Source organism: Triturus cristatus, chromosome 4_2 (assembly GCF_964204655.1).
Source record: "Triturus cristatus chromosome 4_2, aTriCri1.1, whole genome shotgun sequence".
Lineage (NCBI taxonomy): Eukaryota > Metazoa > Chordata > Amphibia > Caudata > Salamandridae > Triturus > Triturus cristatus.
This window is the reverse complement of record NC_140586.1, coordinates 251,464,124-251,482,157: the sequence shown is the minus strand read 5'-3', so window position 1 is coordinate 251,482,157 and position 18,034 is coordinate 251,464,124. Positions and strand designations below refer to the sequence as shown.

The window sequence follows — 18,034 nt, the reverse complement described above, 5'->3', positions numbered from 1 at the left end:
TTTTAGCTACAAACTGCACCAAATCCGTCTAACCTGCGAGAATTACGAAGCTGTGGCGATTTACAGCGTGCAGGTTTTCTGAGAACACACTGCAACACGTTCCATCCGTAAATGGGTCAGCAATGGGGAGGGGAGATAGCCTCGGAATCTCACATGCTGAAATGCTCACAATCCGGACTTCCGTCGGGCAGCTAGCCTGTAAAATTATTGTGGAACAAGCGAATCTGCTGTCCCCATTGATTGAAGCATGAAATCTATTAATGACTTCTGGTCGCTGGCTGTTCATTCCAAAGACCCCACGGGCAAACGCAAAGCCGACCTGTTAAAAACTGAATAAACAAGCACCAGCTGTTCTGGGCTCCATCATCCACACGGTGTGGGCTGCTTAGAAAGTGAAAGGGCGCACGGCAAACGTAAGCACGTCATGACGTATACAGAAAATATTGCTTACAAGAAGACAAATAGGCATTGGTAATGCAATAGGACTCGTATTTACGCGAGACCTATTGCATTTAAAACGGAAGTGCGGGTGGCCAAAAGGCATGAACGGGTGGGGGGGTGGTAGGGGAGGACGAGGTCACGGACTGCGGGAGGTGGCGGGGGAAACAGAAAAAGAAAATAGTGTTAGGAGTAAAGGGGCCAATAGCCGTGAAAGGATATAAATGACGACATGCTCATCATAAGGAGGGACTAATACGCCTAAAACCAATTGTAAGGCAGCATTTAGGACCTAAGCCAATGACAAAGATGGGCGGAGCTTCCAGAAAGCTTCCACACTATAGTACATACTGCATGTCTAGCAAAGCGAGCAGCGCATGCACTGCAGCGCTAGGCGAGACCGAATGACAAAGACTCAACGCAATTTGAAAAGATTATGTCCGTTATATTAAAAAATCATATTGTATGCGATTAAAGACATATCAATATTAATATAAGACAGGACTGATCCACATTGTACAACACATAACAATAAAGATACAAAATAAATTTGTGACATAAAAGTGTGGCTGAGACAAAAAGGTACACATAAATTGCAGGTAAAAGAAACTTGTTCCAGCGTCCAAAAATCTTAGAAAGCCATAAATAGATATGTGATTTTCATTTCTTATACCAATTTGTCTGTTTGGGCAGAGAACGCTTTATGAATAACTTAAACGTTTCGACCCCCTATAATGTAAGTAAGTAGACAACATCAACGTGGAGTCTTCATCAGGACTGTAAACCAAGAGTGTATATGGCCTGTGAAAAAAAATTCTCAGGGAGATGTGTATCCCGACAAATAGTTCAACACATGCTTGTACGCAAAAAAATGATGAATCTGATTTCAGCATGGAGGGGTTGCTGCTAATATTGGGCGGCACACTGCCACTTATGGACCGGTGCAGAATCACTGGAGAGCCACATAACACCATCTACTGGCACGTTGGTGAACTGCTGTTAAAATCTACAGACCCAGTCAGGCATCTGAGGAAACAGAAAGAGCGTTGCAGCACATAATTAACTTGCTTGTCTCCATTACAAGTAACGCAAAACAGAAGCAGAAAGAGGAGAGAAGCCTTCACACCCTGACACCCATCAGTTTGAAAGCAAGACCTCCAAGGCAATAAAGAAGGCAGGCCATGACAAAGACTAATCCTGCACTTCAGAGTATACTTCTTTCTCCAAACTTCCCAAACTATCTAATTAGAGAATCCACAGGTTAGAAAAAGTAAAAGGTTTTCAGCACATCTAAACGAAGCCCTGCCTACATTCTACCACACTCAGTTTATTTTCACAAAAAAACCCAAGGAATGCTGGAAATACACAGTGCTAGTCTGGTGGGCTACCTCAGTCTTCCATTTTGTACAGCAATCTTTCAGTGGCAATCCAAGAGGAATTCTGCTTACTCACGCTCATACAGTGCACACACTCTACTAGCACACATTATCATCTACTATACCATATACATATGCTATCCTAATGTAGCAAAGGACACGGCTACATAACAGGTTTTTTTTTTTTTAAAACTCTTTATTAGGTCCATACTCATCACATAGTACAAGGCATTGATACATCTCTGTGATTATGGCACATACATGTTAGTTACAAAGCACACTGTTCTTGAGTTGGAGACTGGAGACCATCCCGGCCACATAACACTTAGACAGAACTTAAAGATGGGCGCAACCTTTAGGCCATTCTCCCATGGATAAGAACAGGGAAAAAGGCCTGTTTAGCGTTGTGGGATAACAACCCATGCGGTCACCACTACCAAGTGCATATCATCCAAATCCGTTATACAGCATACTGGTTATCCTTGTTACTCCCTTGCAGCTCAATCATCCAATTCAGGTAGAGCTCGGGTGCTTATACCTGTGGTTGAGATAATCCTTACATGCCCAGGCCATTTCCATTAATAGGGTTAGTCATTTGAGGCGTGTTTCATATTATAGGCGATATCACTACTCACATTTTAATTTGTAGGGACTTCAAAGCTGTGTTCACTATCAAGTCTGACTAGAATTGATAGGATGCTACCAAGGACGGCTTAAACATTGGTGGAGCCTCCCACTGCCAATGACCTGCATCTTCGTCGATTTCTCCACTTCCATCCTCCAACGCTGCCCCTTCATCTCTCCATAGTACCTCTTTCCCATGTAATGTTACCCGTTTCATAGCGCTACTCATAACCCAGTAGGGTGTCAGAGCCCTTCACGTCACATGCATACTATAGAGTCAATAAATCCTATTATCTATAAATCAGTATATAGGAATGTCACATAAGATAAAAAAGGACTCAATGTGTAGTATTCATTCATCCTCCGTACGCCACTGTAATTAAGGAGTGCTTGGCCTGGAGAAGCACGAGCTCGGGATTTAGAAGCAACACACTGGATGGAGTTGGCTGTACCCATAAGGGCGATATCAAGAAAAAGTCATTAAATAAATTGAGTGCTGGATTAGCAAAACTAGCCGTGGCTCTGGGAGGGTGAAGTATAGTGGGCTTATTCGGTAATCTTCCCCAAACGCATTGATGCGCTGTGCTCTGTCCTCGCAGATATGTGCAGCCATGATCGGATCCTCTTCGGCCTGTCAGTGCGTCGTCTCCAATCGCAGATATCATACATGAAAGAAAAGAGGAGGGGGGAGGGGGGGGGACAGTCAGGTACGTATTTTGGAGGAGTGACGTAGCACATCGTCACCAAACAAAATCATCTGCTTAACTAATGCCTATAAACTGCGCACCCAGGTAAGTACAAATGTTTGTTTCCCATTACTTCTCTAGGGTGGCTTGTGGGCATGTGCACACACATACGAACATGTGGACGTTCCACTGCAGAGAATGGTGTCGATGAAAGTATACCATGCATAACTGCAAATTACCTTGAAATGTTACATGGTACTTTTAAGCACACTGAATTACGGTTATCGTATTTAATGCCTTTAGATATACTTGGAGATACCCTGTACAGTGTTACATGGGGAACTATCATACATACATATATACAACACCACAGGTTCCACACTAGAGCCACAAGTCTCTGGCTGGGTGCACATATGCTCCCCAGCAGCTGTCCCCCACTGTGCAACTGTGAATGGATTGTAACAGTGAGCTACAGTCTCAGACAGATTATCACTGTAAATCTTAAAACAGCATACCAACTACCAACACCGAACAGCAGTATTAAATATGAGCTAAGGATATATAAGGCTGTTACTGTCACTATCCCAGTTAATAGCCCATTCGTCGACATGCCGGTGTCAAAATTGAAATACCAACTTAACTACTGCCATAATATGGCAGGGTGATGCTGTACGTCTTATTGATGATCAAATATGCCTAGGTGCTTAACATATATAAGCAGGGCCCTACTATGACCGTATGATGTGCGTACCCTGATGCAGTGTGCCAAATAACTAAGGGTACTAATTAAAATAATGATTGCCCTCCTCGAAGACATCAGCCTGTTGATTGTGCTGCTCAGACATATTGTCATGAAGTCAGTTTCCAGATTACCCCTGAGAAACCCTCATTATTAAAATGACATTTCTACAATGACTCTAAAGCACACATTAATGTTAGTTTCCTTTTCCCAAGCGGAAAGACACACCCAGCGGCTTGCACCTCCAACTTTGTACCAAGCACACGTAGATGCTCTTGAAAACGTCTATGCAGGCCAGCACCGGGAAACACACACCCACACAAGCACCTTGATAACCGGTAGTATTGGGATTTTTAAAGGTATGTTTGCGTTTTTAAAGCGCGAACTTGGCCAAATGGCATTGTATCGCATTACATGAGCACCAGATAACATTACATAAAGTCACGTTCATTTTTAGGCCACGATTTGCCCAGAGTGACAGCATGTTAGACAGAAGTTTAATTCCAGACAATTGCTCAACTTCTGTTCACTCTGTGGAGACAACGCTTCCTAGCCTCTCCACAGGTGCAACAGCAAGCAGTGGCATCTGGCTGGGGCCAGACTTCTGCACAATTATAGCTGCTAAATCTCACTTCAACTTTGAAGAGTACAGTGCTTCTAAAGAAACATAAATTAAAAGCCAACCTGCAGGGTTCATGTGTTGTGTACTTTGTTGTAAAGCATTAACTGAATATGTTGATTCTTCTTCTTTAACTTAATTGACAGCACTACATTTCAACATCTGAATTGTTTCATACGTTCTCGTTAAGTGCAAAATTATTCACAAGACGAAGGCTGTGTTTTCTGTATTTAAGGGAGAGGGTTGGCCTTTCATTGACTTCAGAATCCTCGAGTTATCTTCTTGCTTCTGTGGCTGTTTAGGGAAATGTCAGCAGCCCCAACTCAGTTCATTAAGATGTTGTGATAGTAAGTAAGGCTGCCACCTTAATGTTTTTTTTAATCAGAAATAAGCAGTAGCTAAATGGTAATAAAAACGGGCAGTCTAATAGTGTGCGTCTGGCGTTGAGGCGAATCGGCAGCTTTGGCCATTACGCCACAGCCTGCCTCTTTCCAAATCACAGCGTTGTATAAATAGTGTATGTTGTTATTCTGTGCTAGTGCTCAAAGATGATGGTCCTGGTTAATTTGCCACCTTAACCGTTAATTAACACGTAACTGTATTTAGACACAGAGGATACAGTGCTTCCGTTGCATTCCACATTTATGAAACACCGTACGATGTGCACATGCTCGCCTTACCGCCTCAGGTCCCTCGTTGTGAGCGCTTAACACGCTAATATATTCATTCGGCTGTTATTTGTGTACCGTAGATTTTCCTTAACCGAGTTCCAGTCTTCTCTTCTCTGGGACGGGCAAGACACCGGGCAGCCCAGGCGTGCTGCAGCTGGGCCTAGACGAGATCACGAGAATAACCAGGGTGCACGCGGACAATGAAGCAACACGGAAATGACCCAACGGCTTCCGCGCCTCTCCGGCGGACCTCACATGAAAGCGTACTGTTTTTTTTTCTTTTGGAAAGTCTTTGCTTGTTTTTACCGATTCTTGTGGAGATTCAATGGCTTGGGACGCTATGACCGGTTTCAAAGAGTCTCACAGGCGACAATAAAGGAGCTAGGAGTCCAGACGCCTTTGTCCCGTCGTGCTCATTCATGAAAGCCTCTGACTTTTGCAGCAGTTTTTATGTAAGGCGCTAACTCGACCCGAAATTGTCTGGGCGCTTTACACAAAGACATCCATTTTGCGTAGCCACATGAGATCACGTGATTTGTCGAGAGTCGCAGTATGTTGAGCCGGCACCGAGACTCGAACCGGGTTCCCCTCACTAGCTAATTTCATTAAATAGTTAAAGGATTACGGGGATTTCGGCACTGAAGCGATTGTAGAACAGGGAGTGAGCCTGGCTCAAAGTCTGCACCACAGCCTAAATAATTATTTACCTGTAGAGCTTCCGGTTGCCTACTAAGCATTCGGTCCGCGGTTGTCACTGGGCTTTGCACATCTCTGAGGGCACAGGTCGCACGGCTGCGGCGGGATGAAATTCCTGCAAGCGCCGAAGGGGCAGCGCAGCGAGGCGTGAACAGCACCATGGGTAGAGCAGTTAGTACAGTACTCCACCCCATAGGCTAAGAGCAGTGTTGGCGATTAGTCCCATGGTAAAATAAGTTTATGGAGAGCTGTTCTGCGGGTGATGTTGTGGGCCGCACAAGCCAGGGCAGTGGGAGAGGTCTGGACCTAGTTAAGTAGGACGAAATCTCGACAGGGATGAAGCAAAGATAGGGAGCTTTCTCAAACCGACGGAACACCATCAAAGGGGCGGAGACCCGAGATGCCCCTCCCCAGGAGGAAATTGCAGCCCTGCCCAGGAATCACAGCAACTTCTCCAAAGTGCACTAAAGCTGCGAGAGCAGAAAGTGTCACATCCCCCGCCACAGACTTACAACCTTAACTGCGCTCAATGGAAGGCTTCAGACAGCTGCTGAGACTCTGCGTCCTGTTACTCCTTCAGCCCCTGGGAGGGCAAGCAGGTAAACGACGTGGGTGTAGAGAGCGAGGGGCTACAGTTTGTGCAGGGCGTGGGAGTCAGATTGCTTTCTTCTCAGAGAAACATGCTTTCAGTGCTGGCATCGGGAAATATACTATGGTAATCAATAATGGGAGTCAAGGTTTGGCAGAGGACATGGGGTGGAGTCACTGGGGGCGGTGTCATGAAAAGCGGAATCTGAGAGTTAAATTATACATTTTTATGTTTTTTTAAACTGGTAAACATGATGCAAGTATTTGGCTACAAGACAAATGTGACAGTAAATCTGTTCTGCTTAATTGTTTGCAGAAGAGGCTGCATGTTAAAATATCTACTGGGTTAAGGCATTTGCTGCATAGATATTTGTGTGCCTAGCAAATTTCAGAGGATAATAATAATGGTAAGATTACATTGGTGGCAAATGGAGCGGCTGGAGAGATCCGTTTTGTCTAGTCTCAGTGTTGACTCATACAGTAGGATATAGAGTTAATGTGCCTGCTGCAAAGCACATTGTGTAACCTGCAGATCACAGATTTCTATTTTATGCCGATGGGTAAGTAGGTTACTGCTTGAGCAGTTTGTCTATATTATGGGTTACAGATGTGAACGGCCCTGTGCTAGGCTACTACCCACTATATCAGTAACCAAATAAACAGATCTGTTGCAAGGAAACATAGATACACATCAGCGGGTAGTCATGATCAACTAGCTATATATAAATTAACCCATTCACCTTAACTCTATTCGCTTTTTTCTTTTATTGCTTTTTTTCTTTTATAATCCTCTTTAAAAAAAAACTTTTGCTTGTTATACCAGTGCATTTAATCAAACATTTCTTTACAGTGTTTGATTTGATTAGTACTTTTGTAAAAGTAAACGAATTTGGGTCTTGCAGTAGCTTGTAGGGAGATCTCAGGGAACACATTCACTGAGTTATACAGATCTCGATGCTCCAACGCATGGCTCCATGACTCAAAGAATGGTACCATGGTAAAAGCATTTATAGAGATCAAATCTGTCTACTCATTCGAAGTTTTTTTGGATGTAATTTTCCCTGTTTTGGCTAGGAAGCTATACATACAATGGAGGTTTGGGGCACTCCCCCTAGCGTGCCTAATAAGTAAATGGACCCCGACTAGGTCCTCACATTGTCCTGGCTGTGGTATGAACAAAGAGGACGAAAGTCATATTCTTTTTTTCTGTCCTCTCTACAGTAGAGCAAGGCGGAACTGGATCGTACCTATCTGTAGGAACCTTGGATTTAGGAAGTGCTCAGACGCACTAAGGGTCTTTAAGACTGAAACTGCAGGACACCAGTGGTGGCTGGTGACATTTGAAAGTGGTGGGCGTAAAAAAAGGGTCTAAATGTGTTTTGTGTCATAGCGAGCCTGATTGACTAAAGGGGAACTGCAGGACCCTCACGCCAAGGAAATTTTGAAGAACAAAAAAAAAAGGCCCAAAGGATGCAGGTTAAACCACATTTCAGAAAGCAAGAATATTTATAAAAGTAGGTAGGATATGTAGACTTGAAATAATTAAACACATTTAAAACTGTCCCACATCGTGCTTCATTCCTGCTTGCACCCGTGCCATCCATTTAGCCTGACTGCATTATTTTAAAAGAAAAGGGAACATTGGCGTTAGCCGCCTGACCTTATTGCCAAAGAAAGATGAACTATATGTCACCTCAGGTCTCCATTATGGCCAAAGATTGGGTGGCGAAAACAGTGACCAAGTCTCCATAACCACACTCTCTCAGATGCATTGAATTAGTTATATAGCGCCACTCATACCAGTGCAGGGTGTCTGAGCACTTTGCATCACACGCATATTACACACAGACATTCAATCATACATGTGTAAATCACTGTGTAGGAAATGTTACGTAAGCCAAAGGACTAAAAGTGTAGGAGTCACATGTCATCCATACTGGTAGGCAGCATAGTTTAAGAGTGCTTGGTGTGGAGAAGCACAAACTCAGAGTCGAAAAAGAAACAGCATAGTTGGGAGTTTTCTTTAATAATAAGAATCGATTTCTAGCCAAATTAACCCTTTTTGCAACATTGATCAATGTTCTGTACTTTGCAGCGTGTATGCAGTTCTAGGATGAAAGTTAATACCTCACTATTCTATATTAGGACTAAGGACTTTAAATTATACATTGCAAGTAACCTGCTGATCTGTTTACATCTGTAATCTACATGGTACACGTTCTCTGCAGCAGGCATATTAACCCTCTGCACTAACTTCACCCAAGTCAAAACCACAACTATACAAAATGCTGATCTCTCTCTCCAGGAAGATAATTAATCACACGATATTCTCAGAGAAGAAAAGGTCTATTGGTGTGTGTATGAGGTGACGTAGACGCCTTCACGCGCGCACCGCTCCTCGGCTGCAGCCTTTTCCATCCGCCAATACAAGCGACACAACTTCCACACAGAGCTGAAATTCTGAGAAATGAACCTTTGTTTCCATCAGAAGAACGCGCCATCACTCTGGCAGTTTTTTCCAAAAAGCTTCCATTTACAATTCTTTGTTATCGAAACGGAATGGCTTGATGAGAATTAGAAGCAATGGCGGCACGAGTTATCTTGACATTTATGTGAGGCCTGGTAATTGCGGGGTGAAAGAAACGCTGCAGCAGGTGCTTCAAAGGCATAATAAACTTTCAAACACGGCGCCCCCAGGATTCCAGCACCCGGTGTGGTGGCACCGATCGCACCGCCCTAAAGCCGGCCCTGACTGGCATTGATACGGCACCGGAGGGTCTAAAATAGTAATGAATGTACATAACTATTTTAGGCCTAAGGAGGGCCTAAAATAGTTTTGTACATTCATAACTTCACAGTAACGGCCGGCATGATGGGGGTGGGGGTCGTCACGGGGGGGTGGAGGCAGGTGGGAAAGAATATTATAAAACTTACCATCCTCGTCCTGCAACATCTTCTGGATGCGTTCCAACTCCCGCTCCGTCCTGCAACACCGCAGCTTCTGGATGCGTCCAAACTGCCGCTCCCGCCGTCCTGAAGCTCTCGTCGTCATGAATGAAAGGCAGCCTCCCTCCCTCCCTCCGCTCTGCCAATCACAACGCTGAGGCGCAGTAGAGAGCGCCCCAGCCGGGACCATTTTCGCTATGTAGAGTGGGCGCCGTGGGCGGTGCTGCTCGAGGGCATGGGCCAAACAGTCCCTATGCACAACACTGGGCAAGCCACTCCCCCCTGCCCTCAAGCAGGACCGCCCACCCCCGATCAGGCACTTCTGCTTTCTCGCAGTGCGAGAAGGCAGAAACATAAATGGTAGTTATTACCATTTATGTTTCTGCCTTCTCGCACTGCGAGAAAGCAGGGGGGCGGCGCCCAAACGCCCGTATGGAGGAGCCGCCACTGCAGGACACATTGTATTTGCTCTAGCTAAGTATCTGCATGCTTACTGGATTAAAAGGAGTTTTATACTATCAAATACTGCCTAGCAGCCGGGCTTATATTTTGCTTGTGTAATTTCAGTTACTGTTATAATGGTGTATCCTAACATAGATTTCAATTCCTGATCTGTATTTGCCTAAGTTATCTTAGATGCTGTTTTAATATTGTAATTTTAATGTGTATAATACTTCATGTACTCTTTTATGGCTGAAATATTGCCGAAATAAAGATTGAAAGAAAGAAAAGTAAATGAATGCCCAGGGGCGTCTTGGCGCTAGAGACAGGTGGGTCAAGTAAGGTTGCTGGAATGGTGTACAATTTGTGTTAATTGGAGAAGAGCTAAGTTTTCAGTGCGTCTGTAAAAGAATGAAGCGTAGGGCTGCTCTTTATGGCGACTGGGAGTAGGTTCCATGTCTTGACTGTCCCTAACAGAAAGCTTCTTCTGCCCTAGCGTGCTTTCTTGAACCTGTGTGTTTGCAGAAGTTTGCTGTATGCCGATCTTAGACTTCTAGACGGCGCGTACCATTTCAAATGAGTCCTCAAGAATTGAGGACCGGCGCCATGTAGTGCTTTAAAGGCTAGGCATTGGGATTTAAACTTAATCCTCTTGTCCACCGGGAGCCAGTGGAGGGCTCTTAAACCGTGGGAGACTGACTCAAACCTGGGGATATCCAATACTAATCTGGCTGCCGCATTTTGAAGGCGCTGCAACCTTTGTAGATACTGAGATTGGATCCCCATGTACAGGGCGTTGCCGTAGTCCAACCTGGACAAGGCTAAAACTGTAACCAGTGTTTTTAGGGAATCAGGTGGGATGAATGGATGTATTTTCCTGATAATTTTTAGGATGAACCAAATGGTTGTGGAGAGGATATTAATCTGATTATTGAATGTCAGTTTATCATTGAAGATGAAACCTAGATTTTTAACCTTAGGCACTGGGGTTGGGCAGTCGCCCAGACTAGCGGGCCACCATCTAGGTGACCAAAAAGATGAATCGGAGCCCAACAGCAAGACCTCAGTCTTTCCGCTGTTCAATTTTAGGCAGTTGGACTGCATCCACAGATTAACCTGTGTCATGCAGCTATTGAACTGGTCAGCTGTCTCGTCCATGTTGCTAGTCTGACACCACCAGCTGGGTGTCGTCAGCGTAAGAGACCACTGAGAACCCAAACTGCCTTATGATAGAGGCCAGAGGGACCACATATACATTGAAGAGTGTGGGGCTCAAAGATGAGCCCTGTGGCACACCACAAGGAAGTTTAAAAGGCTTGGAGGAAAAGGCTCCGGATTCTACTGAGATGGTCCTATCAGCAAAAAAAAAAAGACAGTAGCGTGAGGGCGGTATCTCCGATCCCCAGCTCAGATAGCCTACTGGCTAGTATTCCGTGATTCACAGTGTTGAAGGCTGCCGATAGAGCTAACAAAATCAAGGTGGCCTTGCCACCTAGTATTGCTCTTAGTTCCTCTGCAGCCAGGACCAGAGCTGTCTCAATTCCATGCCCCACCCGGCACCCCTATTGTGAGGGACCTAAAATTGTAAAAAAAAAAATGTAAATTGATACTTGTATAGCGCACTACTCACCCGCAAGGGTCTCAAGGAGCTTGTACGAATACCGCTGTGGAACCCATCCTGGCTTTCCCTGTGAGGTGTCCACTCCTGGGCACCTCCAAGGTGGAGGCCAGGCATCCTTAGCGTTGTGGGGGCCGTTGTGGAGATTAAGCAAGCTATTGCCCAGAGTTGCAGAGTGGGACTCCATGATTGGAATAGGCACCGAGGCGAGAATTGTCAGGTTCGTGGAATTTTGAGCCCAAGACCCGCCGAGGCGGGGAATTGAACCCTGGTCCCGGGCCAGACCTCTGCATCAGGGTCTGCCGCTCTAACCATTAAGCCACACTTCTCCAAATACTAAACACACAGCTTACTGCATTTATTACCTCCAGTAACCTAGGAGGTTACTGGAGGTAATAAATGCAGTAAGCTGTGTGTTTAGTATTTTCTCCAGCACCATGGCCAGAAATGGCAGTATGGCGATGTGTCGATAACTGCTGGGATCATTAGGGTCAAAATTCGTTTTTTTTTTAAGAGTGGAAGGATTGAAACAATTTTCCAGGTATCTGGGAAAGTGCCTGACTGAATTATCCAGTTGAAAACTACCCCTAATTGTTCGCTTAATATTTCCACAATCAGGTGCAGTACTTTGGGGGTACAGGGGTCCGCTGGGGCCCCTGATTTAGATGTTGTTACCACCTGAATGATCTGTTCTAATGTGGGGGGGAAAAAGAGAAAGACGAATTGGCAGAAATTGAATCCGTAACTGCCATATCGTTCTTAGGGATGGAGTCAGTGCTGTCCTTAAAGTATTTATACACCCTCTCTACTTTATCCTTGAACGACTGTCCCAGTGCGTTACAGAATTCAGCACTGCTTTCCATCCTGGGAGTATCTGGTAGTTTGGCTAATTGTTTTACTGCTGAGAAGAGTTCCTTGCTAGAATTCTTTGCCTGAAGGATTTTCGATGAAAAGTTTTGACTTTTTTCTTCTAAAATCAGTTTCTTACAGTCTGCCAAATATTGTGCATACTTTGTTTTATCAATGAGATCATAGATTGCTCTCCACTTTCTTTCAGCCCTTCTACAGGTTTGTTTTTGAGCTCTTAGCTTATCAGAGAACCATAGTTCTGATGGGTTTTTACTATTGGAAAGGAAACTCATTGTAGGGGCTATGAGATCTACTGCTGTTTTGATTTAAGTGGACAGCCTATGAACAGAGGAGTTCTGTAGAGTGATGGGGTTGATATTGGCCCAGTCCAGGCAGTTGACTGAGACTGGTGGATTTGAGGATCTTGGAATGTGCTGATCCGTAGTTAATGTAAACATTATGGCTTTATCGTCTGGCCATGGGACGGTTCTGGCTTCTGAAACTTTGAGAGATGGATTTGACGTAAAGATACCATCTATGGTATGCCCTACGACATGAGTGTCGTGCTTGACTATCTGTGTCTGGGAGAAGCTAGCCATCGTGTCGACTAGAGAGGCTGTATCATGATCTGCCTGTTTTTCCAAGTGATAATTGAAGTCCCCTAATATTGTAAAATCAGACACATCTAAACTGGATTCTAAAAGAGGGCTTATTGCATTAAAAAAAGAGGTTCTGGCCCTAAGAGGCCTACATCAAAGAAGGCCTTTTAGTGTATAGTTATCACTCAGCGAGGTCTGAAAGGACAGTGTTTCACAGTCAGGGGAAATTCCAGCTGAGGTACCAGCAACTTGCAAATTACCTGTAAAGATAATTGCTACCTCCCCTCGCTTGTTTGCTCTGTCAGCTCTAATGATAAAGTATCCTGCTGGGATTGCTAAGGCAAGGTCCGGGTCGGAAGATTCATCTGCCCATGTTTCTGTGATAAAAGCCACGTTGCGCTTATGTGTGCTTACCATTTCTGCAACATCAGTGTAGTGTTTTGGTAGTGACCGTGTGTTGATCAGCATACCTTGGAATACCTTTGTGGTTCCTCTTTGTTATTGTTTGTGCTGGGGGGTTGTGGCCTTAACTTTAGTAAAGCTAAGGTGCAGTTTACAGTGCTGGCACTGCTTAGGCTCACTCTGGAGGTCTAATAGAGGACAGTAAGAGTTTATATCGGCCTTTTTAGCCTGAGTAGTTCATCCCGGTAATATTCAATAATAACACTTGCTTTGAGGGGAAAACTCTTGGGGCTACTGGAGCTGGGCGCGGTCCAGGCGCAGACGGGCTTGCCTTTGGTATGCCAGCTGCGTGTCCGCTCTGACATCAAGCTAAGTAGGGTGTGCAACGGGAAGACTAGCCTGCACACCTCCCGGAAGTGCCTGCCTGCCCCGAAGTGAGGGAAAATCAGAGGCCAAAGGAATACGCCCTCCGTACAAACGGCACTTGCTGCGGCGGACCAGTTAATTAATTTGATTTTAATCGCCTAAAAAAAGTACAAGTTCCATGAATGGTTCTTGATACTCAGATACATACAGTCACATCCCACACGTGTTTTGCGGCTCACCAGCCTTTTCTTTAGGACTTATATGGGAAGATATATCAACCAGTCTTGAAATTTCATGATCTGTTGTCACAATTACTGGATACGGTATAAGTATCCTATTTGGGACAGTTAGGTCCAATGCAGACAAGTTGATCTGACCCTGTTTAGAAATGGCAAGACAGTAGATGAAATATATCTTGAAGGCCATACTGGATAGAAGGAGCTCCTTCTTTTGCTTTGACCCGGTTTACTGGAGGCTGTCAGTAGTTTATCAGGAAGGGAGTTCTCCAACTGAGCCGTCACCACTCTCAACCTGACTTTTTGTTTTTCTCCTGCGTAAAGACACGTTGTCCTGAAATCCTTTTTGACTAAAAATATCCTGTATGGCCGTCATGATTATGACTGTATCCTGCTGATGTGTGTGTGTGTGTGTGTGTGTGTGTGTGTGTATATATGTTTCCTTGCTCCATAGATTTCTTTATTGGGTTACTGCTTGACACAGAGACTGATTTGTTACTTTGAGTTCATAAGTTGCAGTCCTTCTAATATCATACAGTGTGCTATTTACAGACATCAAGGAGCTGCATTTAAACTGCAAATTACAGTTTACATCCTTATTGTTTTTTTTTCTCTCAATCTGTTATTATTCCAAGTTTGCAAAGAAGGGTTCCCGTGGAACCCCCAACCACTGTATTATGATTTAAATCCTGATTTAGTGTTTCTCCCGACTATGCACTCAACATACGTCTACAAGTATGGACGATATGTGATTGCTACACCTTATCACTCTCATTGTCTCACATAACGTTTCTTGTACATTGATTTACCCACTTGTATGATTTATTGTCTCCCTCTATGTGATGTAAAGAGCTCTACACTGGAATAAGTAGCACTATAAAAAAATAATTAGTTAATGCTATTTAAATAATCATTCGTGCAATTACTCCTATATACAGATACAAATGGCATTCTTGCAGTGCAAGCACATCTCTTACATGGGGGGGGGGGGTGAGTTCAAGAAAGTTTTATAAGCCTGCCTAAAAACAGTAGTTTCTCTTAAGTACCTGTGAAGTGATGATAAGCTGTGCGCCTTTGTTTCCTTCCATTGCATTAGCATCTAGGTGTTAGGTTCCAGATGGCTCCTAGCTAGGATGATGCTCACCAAAAGCAGGTCTGATGACACTTTTTGGCCCAGCTGGAAGTGAAAATAAGAAAGCCCCTCACCTACAGCAGGTTGCTACTCTGAACAGAAGGCGAACAACATGCGGGTGCTGCTGTGTGTTCCGGTGTCAGAAAATGACACCAAGACATATTCAGCATATTTCACTGGGTCTCCAAGATCTCAGATACTGCTCTGAAATAGCGTTCAGAACCGAAATCCGTCTGGATCCTCTCTCATTTCCTGCAGTGCATGTTACCATACATCCTGGAGTTTTAAGGGGCGCTCTGAAAGAAGTAATCTCTTCTTGTATTTCCTCTTTTGAGTTTTTGTTTCAGTGTATAAAAAAAGTACCCGATTTTGTCAGAACTCTAGATGCCATTTTCTTGAATGGAAATGGATCTATTTTCCAGTCAAAGTAAGGTGGTAACTCCGATAGACATATTTTATATTATATTATATTATAGTATATTAATATAAATATATGTGTTCATAAGTTAATTTCACATTCATTTCTACTAACTTTTCTGTCCCTGCAAAGCAGCAGTGGCCCTTGGGGGCGGTGGCATCGTATCAATAAAAAGGCTCATGCATGGCAAAATCTGTTTGGTTCTTGATCAGCTGGTGAAGGATGTACTTAATGCATGTTGTATGCCAGAGCATTGGTTAACAGAATGTCTTGAACCACTGCAGATGTCTTCCCTACTGAACAACTATTGTCTTTTTTGGCCACATTCCCACTGAGAGTATTTGCTGGTTGCCATGAATGAAAGGCCTGGGCGTAGATTGCGGAGGTTTGCTACGCGGAACTCCGCGAGGTTAAAAAACACCTCCGCAAAGTTCAGCGAGTGGCAGAGTGCAGTGAGAACTGCGGTTTGTGCTGGTATTCCTGACGCTCGGGTTGAAATTCTACCCGAGCGGCAGCTCGCGAACTTACCGTTTTCGATCGCTAGCGGGGAAAAAACTCTGCTGCACATGGCGAAGCAGAGTTTTCTGCACTCCGCGGAGTGCAGAAATTTCCGCGAGTGGAGCGAAGTTTACTGCCCAGGCCTAAAATGAATATTCCCAGCTTCTGTAGACTGTATCAGTGCCCAACACGACTGCTCATTTCATAATACACTCATTGAACTAGATATTTTCAACGTTCTCCAATTACTCACAATCATGATGTCTGACAATGAGCCCCATTTAATGGAAACACATTTTATGACTTTGCAGAGTACAGGGACTTATGACCTTGCATGATCAGTCTACTTTGGCCCCGGGTAAATGGAATGATGGAGTGATTCATGGCAAACCTAAGGAAGGCTGTGCAGGTAGCCAGGATTACCCACAGCTCCTGCCCTGTGTCATAATCTGAGGTATTGTCTGGATACTCTCCACAACATGACTAGAAAGTCTCCCGCTGATTTACTATTTGGGAGAAAAAATATGTATTTGCCTGATGTAGCCAGCCTCTCTTGTCACCCTGTGATCATGAAGAAATACTGCAGAGGAACGCCCATAGAAGAATGTGAGACAAGGACGTTGCTGGGAGACCATCCTGCCTTGGCCCCATCCGTGTGGTGCTGGTGCATTTCAAAGGCTCCCATTTAACAACCCTCTTTTCGACCATCATCCCTGTTTGATTACAAAGGTCAAATGATGAATGCCTACAGTATCTTTGGAGCAGGGCCAAGGCTGATTTACATATTTTTTTTTGTTACATATCTTTTTATTGGCATTTCAATAAAAACATGTACAAGCCAAAAATGTGCACTGTTCATGTCTCTGAAAGCATGATCATTGCAGCATTAAACAGGTTCGCCCCTCCCTCTCTTTAATACAGCTAACCATAATGATCGACTTGACTGTAGTAGATGGCAGTTCCTCAAAATCGACAGTTGCAAGGCCATCAAAGATGTTGTCCCTATAGCTGTTTCAATATCTCCATATTTGTACCCACTTTTGGGGGCATCTCTGGCCTTCATATACAACTAGCTCGGCCAGCATGCACCACTCAATATCACGTCTCCATTCCACTAGCCGCGGCTCCCGTTCCGCACCACACGATCTTGCAAAATTCTGTTTAGCTACAGCTAGCTCCACGGTTATCCATGTACGCTCCGTATGGTGTAAATCTATTTAGTCCCTGATGTTCAGGAGACACCACTTTGCCAATACAGTTAAGGATTCCCCACACAGTTCATTCACCCATGCATGCAGCCACCGCCACCCAGAAACGCTGCAGCACCAGGCAGTCCCACAACACATGATAAAAGGTACCAGTGTGTCCACAACTTCTCAGGCACCTCTCATTCGTCGCCCTGCCCATCTTAACCAGTGTGGTCCAAGCGTACCAGGAGCAGGGAAGAATCTTTAATTGAGCTAGGCGGAAGCCTGCCAATATGGCCTCCTCTCTGGGGGGCGCCAAGGCTTCAGCCCATTCATTGTCCTTTAGGCCCTCCAAGTCATGGACCCACCGTTTTTGTATGTAGGGGGTGTTGCTTTACATGGCATAAACTCGTCCATTAGTTTGCCCTCCAGTGATGAAGACTCTGAAAACTCTGCTCCTTTTGGCAGTGCCATCCTAAGAGCGTGGCGTTCTTGTCGGTAGCAATATGTCTCGGTGGGGACCAGTTGATAGTCCCGCTGCAAATCTGCCAATAGGATAACGTCTTGCTGGGTCCATTGGTCGCTCAACTGAGAGAGACCAATGAGGTCCCATTTGTCGAATCATAGCAGCTATCCCACTGTATCCAACTCTGCCGCATCCTAGAGGGAAGTGGCCTTTGTGATCCTACCCCTCCAACCCAGGGCTTGCGTGTCTACATGCTCGAGGTCAACCACGCTTGCCATCGGGCCCTTGAGTTTTTGAACTTCAGTTTACCATAAAGAGCCCTCAGGTGCCCCCCCGTTGCATCACTAGCCTATCCATCTGGAATGCGGCTTCCTCCGGTGGAGTGAGATCCAACCATTGATGGTGGTCAATTGCGCCACCTAGTAGTATTTTGTGTTGC

General features: G+C 44.7%; 1 protein-coding gene and 1 long non-coding RNA gene across 4 annotated transcripts in view; one reads left to right on the top strand and one right to left on the bottom strand.

Annotated features, from left to right (window-relative positions):
• Positions 1 to 1,989: 1,989 nt before the first annotated feature.
• LOC146833579 (uncharacterized) lies at positions 1,990 to 6,200 on the bottom strand. Its single transcript, XR_014960600.1, has 2 exons — positions 5,861 to 6,200; positions 1,990 to 3,084 (listed from the first exon to the last, which is right to left on the bottom strand). It is a non-coding gene; the product is annotated as an uncharacterized LOC146833579 (long non-coding RNA).
• The window catches only part of PLBD1 (phospholipase B domain containing 1), a 227,825-nt gene continuing 215,188 nt past the window's right edge, over positions 5,398 to 18,034 (top strand). For 2 of the 3 annotated variants that reach the window (XM_085601436.1, XM_085601435.1), the window contains exon 1: positions 6,147 to 6,448. In XM_085601436.1, coding sequence (XP_085457562.1) covers positions 6,379 to 6,448 — 70 coding nt within the window. In that variant the 5' untranslated portion in view covers positions 6,147 to 6,378. Of the gene's footprint in view, positions 5,417 to 6,146; positions 6,449 to 18,034 lie in introns of those variants that run through there. The other variant, XM_085601437.1, reaches the window with a different exon arrangement.